Here is a 17,535-nt window from a genome sequence, read left to right on the forward strand (position 1 = left end):
AAATACTAATTCAAAGACGTTTAATAAAAGAGTTCAGTATACACGTATTGAAAGAGTAATTGTGTTTTGAATTTGAGTTTATTATTTTAATAACAAAGAGTTTATAATCCCATCCTAATTAAATAAATCAGTAATAAATATTTCGACTGACCTACCCTTTGAGGGCCCATGGCCAAACAAACAATTTCTGTTTGGTCTATTAAAGTGTGCAAGGCCTTTTGGGCAAATTTCATGAAGCTGTCTTAGCAGAAAATACTGCTCCGCAAATTTCTTGGCAAAGCAAAACATTGACTGGGGCACCAGTCCCAGCAGTGTAAACTTGATGTGATTTTGACTGGGTAACCTATTTCTGTTTAGCAATACATTGTACTTTTCTCTGCTTAGTAAGTTTTTGTGCTTTTAGGCTTTATGAAATTGAGCCCTGCGGCTAAGAACTTCCAAGCTTGATAAAGAAAACCAACTCGCATTGAAGCACTCTTTGCAATGTCTGAGACCTCTCCATCAAGTGGAGACATCAAGTCCAATAAGAAGGTGAAAGTATGACACCCAAGGTTCTTAAAGGCATTGGACACGTCTGTCTTTGACATGTACAAAGCGTGTTCAGTGCCTTTAAGATAATGTTTCTTGGGAAAAACATCGAGAGGGGATGAAGAGAATCATAGTATTATCTTCTTTGGAAATAACATGCCAGCGCTCTACCAACTGAGCTATCTAGCCTTATGTTGGTGGTGTCCCTTTTTTCAGGGTGCCAGTCAGAAGCTGTAACTGTTAACTGCCGTGTAGCCTGGGATCACGCCCAACGGATACAATTACTTATCTGGAAAGCGGCAGCCAGGGGATCACCTTAAAGGGATGCGACTTTTTGTTTCAGATATCAATATAAACCATGAGGGAAACTGACTGGGTAAATTAGTATTATGATTGTTGTTGGTTCGAATCCCACTCTAGTCAATTATTTGTTCAACCCCAAAAATCATTTATAAATTAAGCCATCAGTCAGTTCCCCCTGTGGTGTATATTGATAGTGGCCCTTTAACAATTCAAGGATGTTTGGTTATCATCGAGAGCATACAAGGAAGGACGATAAAATGTTTTTGATGTCACTGAATCCCAATATGGGTTTGGATTACTTCCTGTAATCGCAGCAGTCATATCATCAAAAAAACAAAATAGTTTGTGTTTGCACAGTTTGAACCAAAACTTTGCCTCTAAAAGAAAACATACTCCAACATTTTAGAGCCCTCTCTCTTTCAATTTGTGATCTTATTTCAGATATTGTTATATTTTAATGTTATTACATGGTTTTATTTTTTGTCAACAAAGAAAACCAAAAAGCAAGCAAACAGGCATCCAAGAAAGTAAATGTTCTTCCAGGCTACCCTTGCCTAGTGTAGAAAAACGGCTGAAAAAGAGACTAGCAAGTTATTGCAGAGCAGCAGCAGCGCCGTTGGAGCTACACTTGATACGAGGCCAAACCATTTACAGCAAAGGTAAACAATGGTACGAGTGTACCATTAAAAATATAAAAATTGGTTTATAAAATACTTTGATTATTAAATTTGTTTATCAAATTAGATTGATTATGTACTTTTGTGAAGTAAAGTGTCAGATTCAAATGCATAAATCTATTTACTAAAGCTATGCCAAAGCGTAATTATATTTTGTTTCCCCCTTTTTTAAAGTAGACGTGTCCAAATCTTGCTCTTTTTGGCCTGGGCGAGGTCCACACATTCTAAACTGCATGTTTTCTACGTGTGTCATTATTATGCATCAATTGTGCGCAGTGCCTACGCATTGGTATTGAGCCGCCATAACCGAAACTTCTGTGTGGAATATTAAATTATCACAACGAAGACAATCGACTGAAAAGTCGCATTTTACACGCTGTTCTCCATAATAAACAGGCCAAAATGGCAGACAACAGTAATTACGAGAATGAGGAGATAAATGACGTCGCAGAAGAGGACTTGCCGGAACCTTATTCGCCAGATATGAACCCTGAAGAAAATGGAGATGAAAATCATGAACCCGAGTCCGAGAATGCAGTGACCGAGGCAGATGCACCGCCGCCACCGCCTCCCGTTGAAGAAGCCCCTCCCGCCGTCCAGAAGGTCTTACGGCCTGAGGATCAAATGAGGTTATACGTCTGGGTAGGTGTCAGAAATTTCCCGTGATGGAGAATATAAATCTTAGCTCAATAGTTTGCAGTTTTTTGTTGGGTGAGAAAGCTTGCCAAAAATAATGAAGGCAAACAAGAAATTGAAGTTGTCAACATGATTGCCCATTTTCCGGACACCGCACTGGTTTCAGACTTTTTTACTTTTAGAGCTAAGTTGGGGAAAAATGAAGGTGATTTAGGGGGGCCTTCCTTTCACTTGTTTACTGATATTTGCAGAAGTTGAAAATGGAGAAATCTATTATCTAGTGGCTTAGTTTAGATGAAAACTATGTGGTGGTGAGGGGGGCCTGCTTTAATTTTGGTTAAAAAAGGGGATCCACTTTCTTGAATTGAAGTGTTCCAACATGTGATTGTCAATGGAATGTCGTCTCTGAACATGTCTGGTAATTGCAAGCAGGTTCAATGAACTTTTACAATTAAAAAAGATTAGAATTAGAATATCAAAATTATTTGTATTTATGAGTTTATCTGATTCTGATGGAGTTTTATTTTAAAAGAACTACTTTTCTGTATTTATATATTGTATTGGCTGGCTGCTAAAGGCACCCTTCCTTGCATGTGTACCTCGAACACGTTGTGTAGCTGCGTCCTTTGCAAATCAGCTCTTAGCTGCGAGTTCATGGAGTAAGGATGATTAGCCTCCCAAATTGTTATTATAACCTTTTGTATTGCCCATGTTATTTGACCACTCAAGTCAGAAATGTACATTTTTACACTACAGAAAAAGCTGGTGTTCAGTATCTTACCAGATCTATTGAATTGAAGATATCATTTTAGAGCATGTCTTACGTATTGAATTTCATTTAAATTCTGAACAGGCAGCTCAAGTCACCATGACTGATGATAAAACGATTAATTTGTTTGCCATCAATTAAAATGACCAAAAACAGCACTGACCACTGATGACCTACATTATGTAAATTGGGTAAACCATCAAGTATTAAATTTTTTCACTTCGCTGCTTTTTTCTCCACAGGCCGGGGATGATCTTAAAGGCTTAGGAGACGACGTCCACTGCCAGCAAATCTATATGATTCTCACCATTAAGAGTGAAGTCAATGAAATGGCAAAGTTCCAGGTTATCACAGAGACAATTAAGAAATCACCAGAGTTCGACAAATTATCAGGTAAAGGATGTGTGTTATTAAACAAATATAACATGGTTTGAGGGTGACTAGTCGATATTAGCTCCCCGAGGTATTGGAAGTTGACAAACTAGTTCCCGAGGCGAAGCAACTAGTTTGTCAACTTCCAATACAGAGGGGAGCTCATCGACTAGTCACCCGAAATAAGCCATGTTATTGTTTTACTATACATTATGTACTTCATACATATTCAGTTACCGGAACATGAGTTTTGAGCAAGAGAAAATGATTACTGTGAAACAAATGCACATGATAAGTTTGTTCATGTGTTGGATGTCGCTAAGAGAGCGCTGTTCGTGCGTGTATACAAAACGGTGCCTCAATCAATAGCGCCCGGGGATGACGTCGCGCAATGGTAGTGCGCATGACAAGTAGAATAGCTCCCGGGGAACTATTACTTGTCATGCGCATTTACCACTTGCATGAATACTCACCTCACGTGCGCGCTTGGTAGTTAGCAAAATTAACACCTGGCACGTGATGATGAATGGACCAATGAGAACTCGACTCTCTGTCATGAATATGTATGAGGTATAGTAATAGGATTTGAAACTTTACAATTTGGAAGTGTAATTATTAGAGATGTTTGCGGTAACACCGTGTGAACATCTCTTTTGAGTCGTAGTATTGGTTCTGAAAACGTTGGTTAACAACTCGAATGTTTTGATCAGACTTATGTTCTGATCATCTTCAGGATGTGTGTTGTTTGTTATACATACGGTTACCTTGACTGTAGTTTAAGTCAGGGTAGACTGTAATTTGAGTCAACTGAAATGTTCCTTTGAGAAAGACTCTGCTAGGGTCAAAACGTCAGGCCATTAACTATTTTTTAACATTTTAACTATTTTTTGCATTTATACCCTCGGTCCATTTGGTTGATAAGTTGTTTGCAAAAGCGACACGTAATTCTATTTTCTTAAAAATAAAACAATTCAACTCAAATAATGCATTGAGATCATAACCCCCATTAGGGTCCCTCTACATGTTGGACCCTGTCAAATACAACAGAAAATAGTTGAAATGAGAACCATACCAAATGCAACAAAACGCAACAAGGGAATTTGTTTCATTGTGCAGGCATGTTGCTTGTGTTAGGACTGATCAAGGGTGTTTGCCCTGCTAATGTATGCGCATTAAAGGAACACGTTGCCTTGGATCAGTCGAGTTGGTCTTTGAAAAGCGTTTGTAACCGTTTATTATAAAATACATTGGTTAGAAAGATATTTTAAAAAGTGGAATATAATGATCCACACAAGTATCACTCAAAATTGCGTGGTTTTCCTTTTACCTTTTCGACAAACACGGTCGGCCATTTATGGGAGTCAAATGTTTGACTCCTATAAATGGCCGAACGTGTTAGTTTGCAAAGTAAAAGGAAAAACACAAAATTTTGAGGCAAATGTGTGTGGATCTTTGTATTCTATTTTTAAAACATCTTTCTAACCATAATGCATTTTATAACAAATGGTTACAGACCGCTTTTCAAAGACCAACTCGACCGATCCAATGCAACGTTATCCTTTAAGTTGATCTGGGCCCAATTTCATAGAGCTGCTAAGCACAAAAATTTGCTAAGCATGAAATTTCTTCCTCAATAAAAACAGGATTACTAGCCAAATTTCCGTTTGTTGCATAGTGCTTGTTACTGGTATTCAGCTTTTGTTTGCCTATCCTGAAAATCACATGGGAATTTGGTTGGTAAACCTGTTTTTATCAAGGAAGAAATTTCATGCTAAGCAAATTTTTGTGCTTAGCAGGTCTATGAAATTGGGCCTAGGTGTGTGTCGTAATCACTAGGAAAATTGAATGCAACACCAATATGAAGTCACTTGACTGGTGAATGCAACAAATTCAGTCAAAGAATGACATCCGAGTTGACAGCCAAATACAAAAGATACAATTATTTCCATTTGGTGCATATTGTTGCATTTAGAATGGTTAGGGTTGGAACATGCCAACTGTTGGCAGTCAATCAAGCATGGAAGTCCTGGTTGGCGATAATAGTAACCCCTCGATTCATCCAAAAATCATGGATGAACCATGGGTTCATTGAAGTTTTATCACAGCAGAAGCGACTGTACTTTAGTCGACTATAGTCGACCATTGGTTGATTTTGCCTGGTACCCAGGATGTATTCAATGCATAGGTAACCATGGAACATTGACCAGCGGTTGACAAATGGTCACCACCCGAACTTGTTCCTAGTAGCTCCTGCATATCCTTCGGCCGGCTGAAAGCACCGATTTTAGTCAGACTGGTATTTCATGGAGGCCATGCATGGCCTCTGTTGTCCTTGGTCTTGGCTAGCGCTGGACAATATCACAAAGTGTCAAAAGTTCAGACGATGAAAACAACAATGGATGCATTATTTTAAATGATAGATATTTTTTTTCTTCTTTTTTCACAGTGGGCAAACTGCCATGTCTCGTCGACCCAGTTAGCGATCGTGTCATATCAGACGTCCAGACCATTGTAGATTACCTAGAGCAAGTCTTCAGGGAACCCTGTCTCATCCCAAAGAAGAAAGCCTTGCAGCAGGTTGGGATCGATTTGTACAGAAAATTCACAGGGTAAGTCAAGAATCCTTAAAGGCACAGGGGTAGACTTTTCAAAGAGTTAGGACTAGTCCGACTTGTTGGAGATATTAAAAATTTAAAGGAACACATTGCCTTGGTTTGGCTGAGTTGGTCTTTGGAAAGCATTTGTAACCGTTTGTAAAATGCATGATTAAAATGATATTTTAAAAGTAGAGTACCATGACCCAAACAAGTATCACTCGAAATTGGGAGGTTTTACTTTTACCACGATCGGCCATTTATGGAAGTCAAATTTTTTACTCCCATAAAAGGCCGACCGTGTTAGTTCGCAAAGTAAAAGTAAAACCGCACATTTTCGGGGAAAATTTGTGTGAATCATTGTACTCTACTTTTAAAATATCTTTCTAGCCATGCATTTTACAACAAACAGTAACAAATGCTTTTTAAAGACCAACTGACCGATCTAAGGCAGCGTGTTCCTTTAAGGCTGGTCCTACTACTACACGTTAGGCAAGTAACTTGAGATAAGACTAGTCTTAACTCTATGTGAAAACCACCCCCTGACACCTTAGGTAATTGTCAAAGACCAGTATTCTCACTTGGTGTATCCCTACCTGCATAAAAATAAGAAATCTATACTCAATTGGTCATCAAAGTTGCAAGAGAATAATCAAAAAATCACCCTTGCCAAAGTTTGTGTGCTTTTAGATGTCTAATAGTATTTGCGTGTGAAATTACCTCCTTCTCAAAAACTCTGTTACTTCAGAGGGAGCAGCTTCTCACTGCTGTTTTGTTTAGTGCTTTCACACAGCCTTGTTGCCAACATTTTTTATTTTATGCAGCTCCCTTTTTCAGTCTTTCCTGTGCACCACTGAAACATGAACTTTATTTTAATAGTAAATTTGAAATAATAATAATTTGGGGGGCTAATCGTCCTTACTCGCAGCTAGAGCTGAATTGCGAAGGACGCGGCTATACAACGTGTTCGAGAAGCAGGTATGCAAGGGCATATTCAGCTGCCAGCCACATCAACCCATTATGACCACGGAGGACAGCCAAGATCGAAAGTGTTTGATTTTTTCCTGAGAGAGGAAAACTGGATAGTCAGGAAAACCCTTGTGGCACAGCAGAGAACCAACGCACAACTCAACTCACATATGGCCCTGACCGGGAATCGAACCGGGGTCACCTTAGTGAGAGGCAAGCGCTTTACGCACAAGCCAACCATGCTACCCTTAATTGGAGCAAGCACCTTGGGCAGTTTTGTGGATACCGACGCTTTAGAAAACGTCATCATTATTTATTTTTGTTCCTCTCTTTGTAACAGGTACTTAAAGAACACAAATCCCAACAAGGAAGAAGAGATGAAGACTGCCCTCAACCGAGAACTAGAGAAGTTAAATCTCAAGCTGGAAGAAAGCGGGAAGAAATACCTGGATGGAGACCACTTGACACAGCCAGACCTCCGACTACTCCCAAGGCTTCATCATGTCGTAGTCGCTGGCAAGATCTTCAAGGTGAGTTTTGGTTATTTTGCAAGGGAGGCATGTCTGGCCATGGCCTTCGGTGCCCCTGCTCTTGGCCTTGGTGCTTCTTTAAAAGTAGGCCTGGGCGACTAGTGAAATTTACTACTCGACTAGTGGCGCCTCAAAATTTTGTGACTTCGACACTAGGCGTGACTAATTTTTTTAGTCCCCAGATGCATTGCGGCATATGGAGGCTGGGGCCTCTTTTACTTTTCAATTCGAATCACTTTATAATCCATGATGGGAAATTCATTCTGGTCTTGGCCTTGGTGCCCCTTCAAAAGATTTCCCACTGACTTTAAGTTTTTCTTATGGAAATGCCCTTTGCAAAATAAAAATGGCCTTGCCCTTTTAGAGATGACGTTCCATGCCTGGGGAGGGTGAGATTGGATGGTAGGCCAGGATTGTCAATGGGGCTGTTGGGGCCATGGTGGCCTCTGTTGCTCCTGATCTTTGCCTTGGTGGTCTGTCAAAAGATCCTATAGACCAAAGCCGTGATCCCATTTGACTTTATTCACCTTTTCTTCTCTGAAGGAGTGTGGCCAGGGTTTTCTGGTTATAGAACATTTCCGAGGGTGAATTCCCATATTTGCAATTAAAAAAGTACATCACAATGCAAGAACGAATTTAAGTATGTCAGACAAGATAAATGGTGTGCTTACTTGAGCCATGAATCGTTGCTCTGCCTACCAAAAATTTCTAGGCTTGCGATCACCATTCTTTGCTTACATGTACATGATGTACAGGGTAAGCGCCAAATTTCTGCGCTTGCTGTGTACATGGTGTATGTAGTGAGTGGACTCACTTAACCACACAGGCAGAACTCCCTGCTAACCTGTAGTGTAATACATTTGAAGTAAGTGCGTAAGTCCCTGCAGATTCTTTGATCACTGTCACCAGAGCCATGAAATTAGGCTCTAGTCTTGCTGATCGGTGACCCAGAAACCACAATAATATTCTACAAATACCTGGTGAAATGTTGTCAGATTTGTAGATTTCTGTAGTTAGGCCCTATTGAATCCAGGAAAAGGAGGAACACAATTCAGGCATGTATGCTTTGGTTTTTGAAAGGGCAAGGACACCAAGGCATTTTCTCCTTGGCAAAGGGCACCATATAAGAAAATTGTAAGTTTCAACTGCAGAGCATGGGCACCAAGGCAATGAAAAGGGGGCACGGAAGCAATCGCCTTCGTTGCCTCTGTGAAGTATCATGTCTGAGGATTTTAATGAGCGGAGGTGTCAATCTTGATAAGGAGGTAGTTGCCAAGCAGAACCTAGGCAGGGCTGCCAGGGTCATAGTCTGGGACATGTTCACTGATAGTCAAACAATAAGATAGCTACAACAGTTTGTTTACTATCTCAAGTACTGCAATGCCTTTCTGTATGTAAATAGTTACATAGACTTCAGTCCAAATGCAATCCATATCCAGGCCTACTATTTGACCTAGATATGTACATGTACCTACTAATGTACACTTAGTAAAAACTCCGATGAGTTTACCAGCTAACTTATTTGAAACATTAAACTGCAGGCTGGCATACATTGGGTTCACTAGTTCACATACATTGTTGTATACATTCAAAACCACAGTGAATGATTGATATAATGAAGTGTCACACGTACAATGTCTACACAGGAGTGTTAAAGGCAGTGGACACTATTGGTAATTACTCAAAATAATTATTAGCATAAAACCTTACTTGGTGTCGAGTAATTGGGAGAGGTTGATAGTATAAAACATTGTGAGAAACGGCTCCCTCTGAAGTGACGTAGTTTTCAAGAAAGAAGTAATTTTCTGCAAATTTGATTTCGAGACCTCAAGTTTAGAATTTGAGGTCTCGAAATCAAGCATCTGAAAGCACACAACTTCGTGTGACAAGGGTGTTTTTTATTTCATTCGTATCTCGCAACTTCGACGACCACATGAGCTAAAATTTTCACAGGTTTGTTATTTTATGCATAATGTTTAGATACACCAAGTGAGAAGACTGGTCTTTGACAATTACCAATAGTGTCCACTGTCTTTAAAGTTGTTTGTGTACTGTGTTGATGAATTCACCACATGTATTAAACTGTATTGCATGCAGGCTGGCATAGTTTATTAAAGATGACTACATTACCATTGAAAACCACAGTGGATGACATTGAACAGTTGAACACTGTTGAATGATCTGACAGTAGGATGGTGTACTGTCATGACTGTCATGACTGTGTACTACATCCGCATTAACCACATGATTGTGGGCTGGCATACAGGGCCCAATGGACCCTTCCCATGAAATATGCTAATTACCTTCACGCATGCGTACAGATCCTGTTGGTTGGCAAACGCCATAGAGTTGTGCACTAAGCAGATGCGCAATCGCGTCTGCGTCACGCAGCCATTAGCCGTGTACAAAACAGCGCGATATTCCCTCAGTTTTGCCAACCAAAATGTTAATGCGCACGCGCTATGTGCAATTTACATTCATGGGAAGGGTCTACTTCATGGCTCTGCTTACTGCTTAATTCTGCGCTTACGATCACGATTCCCCGCTTAGGTGCAAGCGCCGAATTTTTGCACTAGCCTTGTAAGCGTAGAATGCCTTGTGACTCTGAGTATGCACGTGCAGAAGTCAAAAATCGATACTACCTCGTGAAATTCCCCGCTTCCGTAAGCGCCGATTCTGTGCTTTCGGTAAGCAGAGCCATGAAATTGGGCCCAGGTAGTTTGTTTACCATTGAATGGTCAGACAGTAGGAGGGTTAACTGTGTACCTTGAAGATGCATTCGCCACACAGTACACAGTGTGTATTTCAGGCTGGCATCTATAGTTTATCAGATCATTCAAGTACTGAATGCTTTAAGACCATGGCTCAATTTCATTAAAGCCTGTAAGCACATTTACTTCTCTCTTAAACTTGTTGTTTTTAAACCATGAGCTTTCCTCCCCAATGTTTTATCAAGGGAATCAATGTGTGGTAAAGAGACTTTCAACTAGTGGTTTAATCCCAACGAGGCCTGGTTCTTGATAATTTTACCGAGACGAAATTGAGGTAAATTATAAAGAACCAGGCCTCAGCAGGTTTAAACCACTAGTTGAAAACCGATTCAACACACTTTGATTCTCATTTATAAATACCTTTTCCGTCAAAAACATCATACATTTTTTGGGGTCAAAAAGTTAAATAAATGCAAAAATGATATTGTTAAATGATTTCTTTCAACACAACACCCCTCCAGCTATGAAATGGTAAAGCCCTCCGCCGCCCTCGGGTAAACAACTCCTTATAAGGGAATGCTGTGCGCGTTGCGCGTGTGGCGCGATGTGGCACAACTGTTTCAGCCGTTGCTCTCGACCAATAGGGAACAATAGGAATAAAGAAACTGTCTTATAAAAACAGGTGCAAGGTCGCGTGTCACGCCCATGAATTAACACTTTTTACCGGTCATAAACAAAGGTTTATACACACCCACGTGACGCGCTCTCCACCAATAGGAATAGCGGAACTGTCTGAGGTTATAATGAATGTAGTTTATCAGATCATTCAAGTACTGAATACTTTAAGACCATGGCCCAATTTCATTAAAGCCTGTAAGCACATTTACTTCTTTTTTGAACTTGTGGTTTTTTAACCAATGAGCTTTCCTCCCCAGAGTTTTATAATGCAGTTAAGTTCTAAAGTTAACTAAAACCCACCACCCTCTGGATTCACTCTTCTATCTCAACTGCTACAAGTACATGTAGCAGGCCTAATGCTTTCCTTTTTTGAAAGGGCAAACGCACCAACATGACCAAGACATTTTGTCCTATGAGGAAATTGTAAACTTCTACTGGAGCATTTCAAGGGCACCAAGGCAATGGCCAGGGGGCATGTGGGCAATCGCCCCCGTTGCCTCCTGGGCCCAATTTCATAGAGCTGCTTAAGCAAAAAATTCTGCTTAAGCAAAATAATCCATGCTTAGTAAAATCAGAATACTGGCCAAGACTCCACTCAAATGTTGTGCTAAGTAAACAACAGCTAAATACCAGTCACAAGCAATGTACATGTATATGGCATGAAATTTTTGCCAGTAACATGTGTAAAATAAGCAAGCTATTTTCGTGCTTAACCAAATTTTTTGCTTAAGCAGCTCTATGAAATTGGGCCCTGGAGTATGGAAACTGTAAATTTCTATTGGAGCATTTCAAGGGCATAGGCAATGGCCATGGGGCAAACCCCCTTGTTGCTTTCAGGAAGTGTTAGGCCTGTGCTACTAAAGATATATTGTAGCATATATATTTTTATCCCCAACGCAAGAATTAAATAAGTTGTCCTTTTTCTCCAACAGGGCTACGAAATCCCAGACGAGGAGAACAAGTACGGGCGCTTGAAGCGCTATCTTGAGGACTGGAAGCAAGAGGAGGTGTACCAGGAGACAAAGTATTCGGACCGAGACATCGAATTCGGCTGGTTCAAGACAAGAGGACTCGACCGATTGTACATCAAGACAAAAACAGGTTACAGACTCAAATAAGGCAAGCTATTCCTCTAGATCATGTTTCGGATGTTGTTTTTTTGTTTTGTTTTTGTTTTAAGGCCTGGAATTTCATAGTTTTTTAAAAGGCATGGCCTTTCACTTTGGACAAAATGTTGGAAGGGGCACATCACATCCATAAACCTTGTGCCTTGACGTCACCAAGCTGCACTCGTAGAGGCAATGCTTAGAGGTAAACGATGAAACAATGGAAACGCGCTGATTTGTATGCGCTGCGCACAAGATTGGCAAATGAACATCTTCCTTTTGACCTCTAGATGAGGGCGCCCTACTTGAATGATGTCATGCATTTAAGGTGTCTATGTAATCTTTTGAAGGGCACCAAGGCAAGACCAGGGCAAAGGAAGCCGTGGCCTTTGAGAAATTCCAGGCCTGTACTTTTTTTTCCAACGGATTATTCTTGTACATTGTAAATGACTTTAAAATCAACTTCACAGTTTTTTGATAAACTCTGAAACTTTGTCCAGTTTTATCCCCTGTACTCCTTAAAGAATTTGAAATAACAGACTAACGTAATTCCTACAACTTCAACAAATTATAATCGCTATTGAGTTGAAATTGACAATCAACAATATTATAAGGGACAAGTGTTGAATTGTTTTAGTTTCTTGAGGAAACTTAACTTGGTTTGAATCAACCTCTGGATTGGGTTTTGGGCTGTCTCAGCGAATTATGTGCTTTTTGCAAAATTATTTAGAATTTTGTAGTTACACAGATTTGTACCAATTGCTGAGACAAAAAAGTATTAAGGTTCAAAACTTTCTGGAAACTCTTAGAACTACCGTTTGAGCAACTGACTGCCCTGTTTGTATTTAAGTATCTGATTGTGAAGCCGCAGTACTTTTTTAAGCACTTTTTTGACCAGCCTTCAAAAGTTAAAGAATGATTTACATTATACCTAAAAGAATTTGCGAACCCAATCTTTCCCCCGCCCCCTACCCTACCCTTGTTTAGATTTCGATAAAATTAACTTCCCCCAAAAGCAGAGTTGAGGATCCCCATTTGAATGTGATTTTAAAACAAGTAGGAAACTAAGGTTTTTTTTCCTCAATATTATCTTCCTGAAATGCACGGACTCCCACCTTCATTTTATGCTTTCCATAGGAACTAGTTATCAGGAACCAGACTAGTGGTTCGTTGAACTTCCATTTAGTGGTTAGATCTGGGCCCAATTTCATGGAGCTGCTTTAAGCAGAAAATATTGCTGAACAACTTTCTGCTATGTGGGATTTGAGGTATCAATTTGGTTTGCGGTAACACATGTAGTACATGTACATGTACATACATGTTTGTTCTTTTGAGAATTTGTCTTGCTTTTCATTCTACTATGTTTTGTTCTACCACAAAGTAGATTTTCGAAACTTGAGAGACTTCTCAGTTCTGAAAAGAACTGTCCCACTTTTTACATCTTCTGCTCAGCAGAAATGAGCAGGATACCAGTCACAAATTATGCATGTGACATGGTGTTTTGGTTGGAAACCCTGTTCTGGTAAGCATAATTTTGTTGTGCTTAGCTACTTTTTGTGCTTAAGCAGCTCTAAGAAATTAGGTCCCGGGGTCGATTTCACAAAGAGTTAGGACTAGTCCTAGTTAGGACTAGTCCTAACTAGGACTAGTCCTAGTTAGGACTAGTCCTAACTAGGACTAGTCCTAGTTAGGACTAGTCCTAACTTAGGACTAGTCCTAGGAGATATACGTAATAAATGTATAAGTTAGGACGATAAACTCTTCCTAACTCGAGATAAGACTAGTCTTAACTCTTTGTGAAATCCACCCCTGATTGGTTTTATAGTAATCTAAGGGGTGTTTTTTTTGTCTAGTGGCAAAACACCAACCAATATTTCACAAACGTAGGGCGTCGACAGTGACTGTCGAGCCTGTCAGTAAGCTATGTAAATATTGAAAGAGGAAACTGCACTATGGTAACAATGAACTGTATGACTAGAAAGAATAACCAAGGGCATGTTTTTAACCACAAGCTCCTGGTTGGATATTCAACTTTGCACCCTTTATATTTATGTGATGTCAACTGTACTTGGAGTTGAAGAAGCTCTCTGAATCACTATTTGTGAATGATATAATATTTAGTTTGGAATGAGATCTTAAATGGCTTTATTTGTTGGGCAAATCATTTAATCTGAAATGGAAATAATCACACCTCTTTGGTACGTGTACGTGTACATGCAATTTATAGCTGAGGCTGTCATTATTCAGTTGGTTTTAGGCTTTGTCAAAGATTAAGAAATTGTCTGGAAGAGAACCTTTAGCTGCTTTAGAGAGAGACTATCATGTCTACTGCAGTCACTGAAATGCATGCACTGCTGGAAAAAGGTAGTCTTTTCACAAGCAGTGGCTTGCTTTGTCAATTGAATGGCATGAAATGCTGCCTTACAATGTATCCTGCTCATTGTATACATGTACAGTATCAGTTTCTTTATATTCAAATTTTTGGTTGAGGTCGATTTGTTTTCGACTTGTTGTCCCTATGAACATGATGAATACAAATCTTGTTTTACTTTTGGGGTCTGACAGATAATGTATTATGTAGGCATCATGAAAATGCATCTAGGGTATTTCTCAAATGCCCAAATGCCTTAAATGTCATTGTCTTAATTTCCCGTGACCATTGCCTTTGTTACCCCTGGTCAATGCCGGGGTGCTCTTGGCCAATTTCCCTTTGTGTCCCGAGTCGCTATTTACTTGGGTGGCACGGTTGGCTTGTGCGTAAAGCGCTCGCCTCTCACCAAGGTGACCCCGGTTCGATTCCCGGTCGGGGCCATATGTGAGTTGAGTTGTGCGTTGGTTCTCTGCTGTGCCACAAGGGTTTTCCAGACTAACCGGTTTTCCTCCCTCAGGAAAAAATCAAACACTTTCGATCTTGGCTGTGCTCCGTGGTCATAATGGGTTGATGTGGCTGGCAGCTGAATGCGCCCTTGCATGCCTGCTTCTCGAACACGTTGTAGCCGCGTCCTTCGCAATTCAGCTCTTAGCTGCGAGTAAGGACGATTAGCCCCCCCAAATTATAATTATTACTGGAGTTGCCTTTGCACCACTGGTCATACCTTGGTGCCCTGCCCTCCCTAGTCAATGTCTGGGTGTTCTTGGGCAATTTGCCCTGGTGTAAATGTGTACCTACATGTAGTCTTAGCCTGGATGCCTCTGGCATTGCATTTGTACAGCATGTCTCTGTTCATGCGTTGTTGCCCCTTGGCCCGGATTGCCCTAAAACACCTTTCCTCATACATGTACAAACAGATTCATTTAATATCATATAAATAATAATAATTAGCGGCTTTGTGCTCAAATCTGCACAATTGCTCGCAGCACTGGACTCTCACAGAAACAAAAACAAAGTGCTTTGACCTTTTGAAGTGTATCCAGTCAGCTTTTTCATGGCTTTCTTGGTTCATGAGCTCTCTTTATAGAAGAATGTCAGTTTTATTTAGACTAAACATGTGCATGGATTAGTAAATTGCTTCCTTTGATACTTCAGGCGCTACATATTTATTTAAACGACTGGGTCCACTAACTTTTTCTGGGATTGTAACTGCAGTAAGCTTGGGCGATACCACGTTATTATCGATTATCGCGATACTTATTTGGAAACGATTTTGGTATTTGATCGATTTGGTTTTAATCGAAACACATGTATTAAAACCAAATCGATCCGATATCAAAATTATCGCGATATATCGCAATATCGATTAAGTATTGCAATATCGCGATGTATTTCCTAGCTGAGACATCTTGCACCCCATAGGTTTGGAGTAAAACCAGAAGAATAGGTCATTAGAACACCTCTCTTATGCGATGACAGCTCTTCTACAACTTTCCTTGGGAGTTTGAAGACTGATGATGTCGAATTTAATTAATCGCGAATATCGTGATATATTGTCGGTGATATATCGTGAATAAAATAAATCGATATCGCCCAAGCTTAAACTGCAGGTACTTCCTGCAACCTTTGCTAACCTTTGACATGGATGTATTTTATTTCTTTTGTTTGTTAAAAAATTGGAAGTATGTGTACTATCCCCTGATTATGTGAAAACATCCAACACTATAAAAAAATAGAGCAAATGCACATCTAATGCACGTACTATGTAGGTGTTAAAAATGATACGTACGACAAGGCCAGCATTCACCTGTTCTCAGTATTTCTAGGACAGGCGCTGAAAGTCGGAGGGCCAGGCAGGTTAACACAGTGGACAAAGAATCTCTTGTAGCCTAGAAAATTAGTAGTCACAGTTGTGTTTGTGACAATCGCTGTACAACATTTGCACTCAGTCACCATTGTGCTTTATATAGAGCTTATTTTCGTCATTTAAAGGCAGTGGACACTATTGGTAATTACTCAAAATAATTATTAGCATAAAACATTACTTGGTAACGAGTAATGGGGAGAGGTTGGTAGTATAAAACATTGTGAGAAACAGCTCCCTTTGAAGTGCCATAGATTTTGAGAAAGAAGTAATTTTCCACGAATTTGATTTCGAGACCTCAGATTTAGAACTTGAGGTCTCAAAATCAACCATAATCGCACACAACTTTGTGTGACAAGGGTGTTTTTTTCTTTCATTATTATCTCGCAAGTTCGACGACCGATTGATGAGCTCAAGTTTTCACAGGTTTGTTATTTTATGCATATTGTTGAGATACACCAACTGTGAAGGCTAGTCTTTGACAATTACCAATAGTGTCCACTGCCTTTAATGTAATATATTTTTTAGATAGGTGGACCTGGGAGCATTTATACACCATGACCACCTGCTGGGGGCATTAAACAATAATGTTGCGATTTTAAAAGTTTAGCACTATTCATATTTCACTGCACTATAAACCTGTGTCACACCTGGACTCGAACCCACACTCGGCCAATCAAAAACACCAGAGTCATGTGCTCTTATCCACTCGGCCATGGCACGCCATTTGTTTTGAGATTTAGTTTGACGCGGTGCTTGGTTGCCAGTTACTCTTCCCTTCGTCATGTTCTTTGCGTATATTATTTGGAATTGAGGGACACAGTTTTTGAAATGGTGTCTATGTAGTTGTACTATTCTATTTGCTGTTGTTTAGTTTACCTTCTGTTTATTGGCATTATTTAGACTTATTTGTTAAGACGCCGTTTTCTTTTAAAAGTATGACAGAAATAGCTAAAAGCTTGTGATTTTTAGTTTAATTTGCCTCATTTTCTTACATTTAGGTATCTGTCTTTGTTTTCTTCTTTATATTATATGTAAATTAACTAATTAAGAATAACAATTAGTATTCACTAGATATCATTTCTTAAATTAGCCCAAAACACCTTATTGCTTTGAACATCCAACTGTGCTTTTATGTATTCCATGTGTAATGTTTAAAATTATGAAAAATTAAAAGAAAAATATAAACATGTACATCGTATGTTTGCTTTGAAATTTATATTATTGATGTTCGTATCTCCGTTTTGGCAACTGACAAGTTGGAAGACAATTTGTTACTTCAAATAATTACACGGAAACCAAAATAATGTTCTTTATTTCACGCAGTAGTTTTTTTAACAAGAAATGCATAAACTAATACATTAAAGGAACACGTTGCCTTGGATCGGTCGAGTTGGTCTTTGAAAAGCGTTTGAAAACGTTTTTTA

At 39.6% G+C, this 17,535-nt stretch overlaps 1 protein-coding gene across 1 annotated transcript; it reads left to right on the plus strand.

The window, feature by feature from the left end:
- The first annotated feature begins 1,750 nt into the window (after positions 1 to 1,750).
- On the plus strand, positions 1,751 to 17,302 carry LOC139946725 (chloride intracellular channel protein 4-like). The gene is made up of 5 exons (XM_071944381.1): positions 1,751 to 2,150; positions 3,156 to 3,306; positions 5,732 to 5,894; positions 7,189 to 7,378; positions 11,700 to 17,302. The coding sequence occupies exons 1-5, from the start codon at positions 1,911 to 1,913 to the stop codon at positions 11,883 to 11,885; spliced, it is 930 nt and encodes a 309-aa protein (XP_071800482.1). The 5' UTR covers positions 1,751 to 1,910; the 3' UTR covers positions 11,886 to 17,302.
- Positions 17,303 to 17,535: the final 233 nt, after the last annotated feature.

The sequence above is a fragment of the Asterias amurensis genome, chromosome 14 (assembly GCF_032118995.1).
Source record: "Asterias amurensis chromosome 14, ASM3211899v1".
In the NCBI taxonomy this organism is placed as follows: Eukaryota; Metazoa; Echinodermata; class Asteroidea; order Forcipulatida; family Asteriidae; genus Asterias; species Asterias amurensis.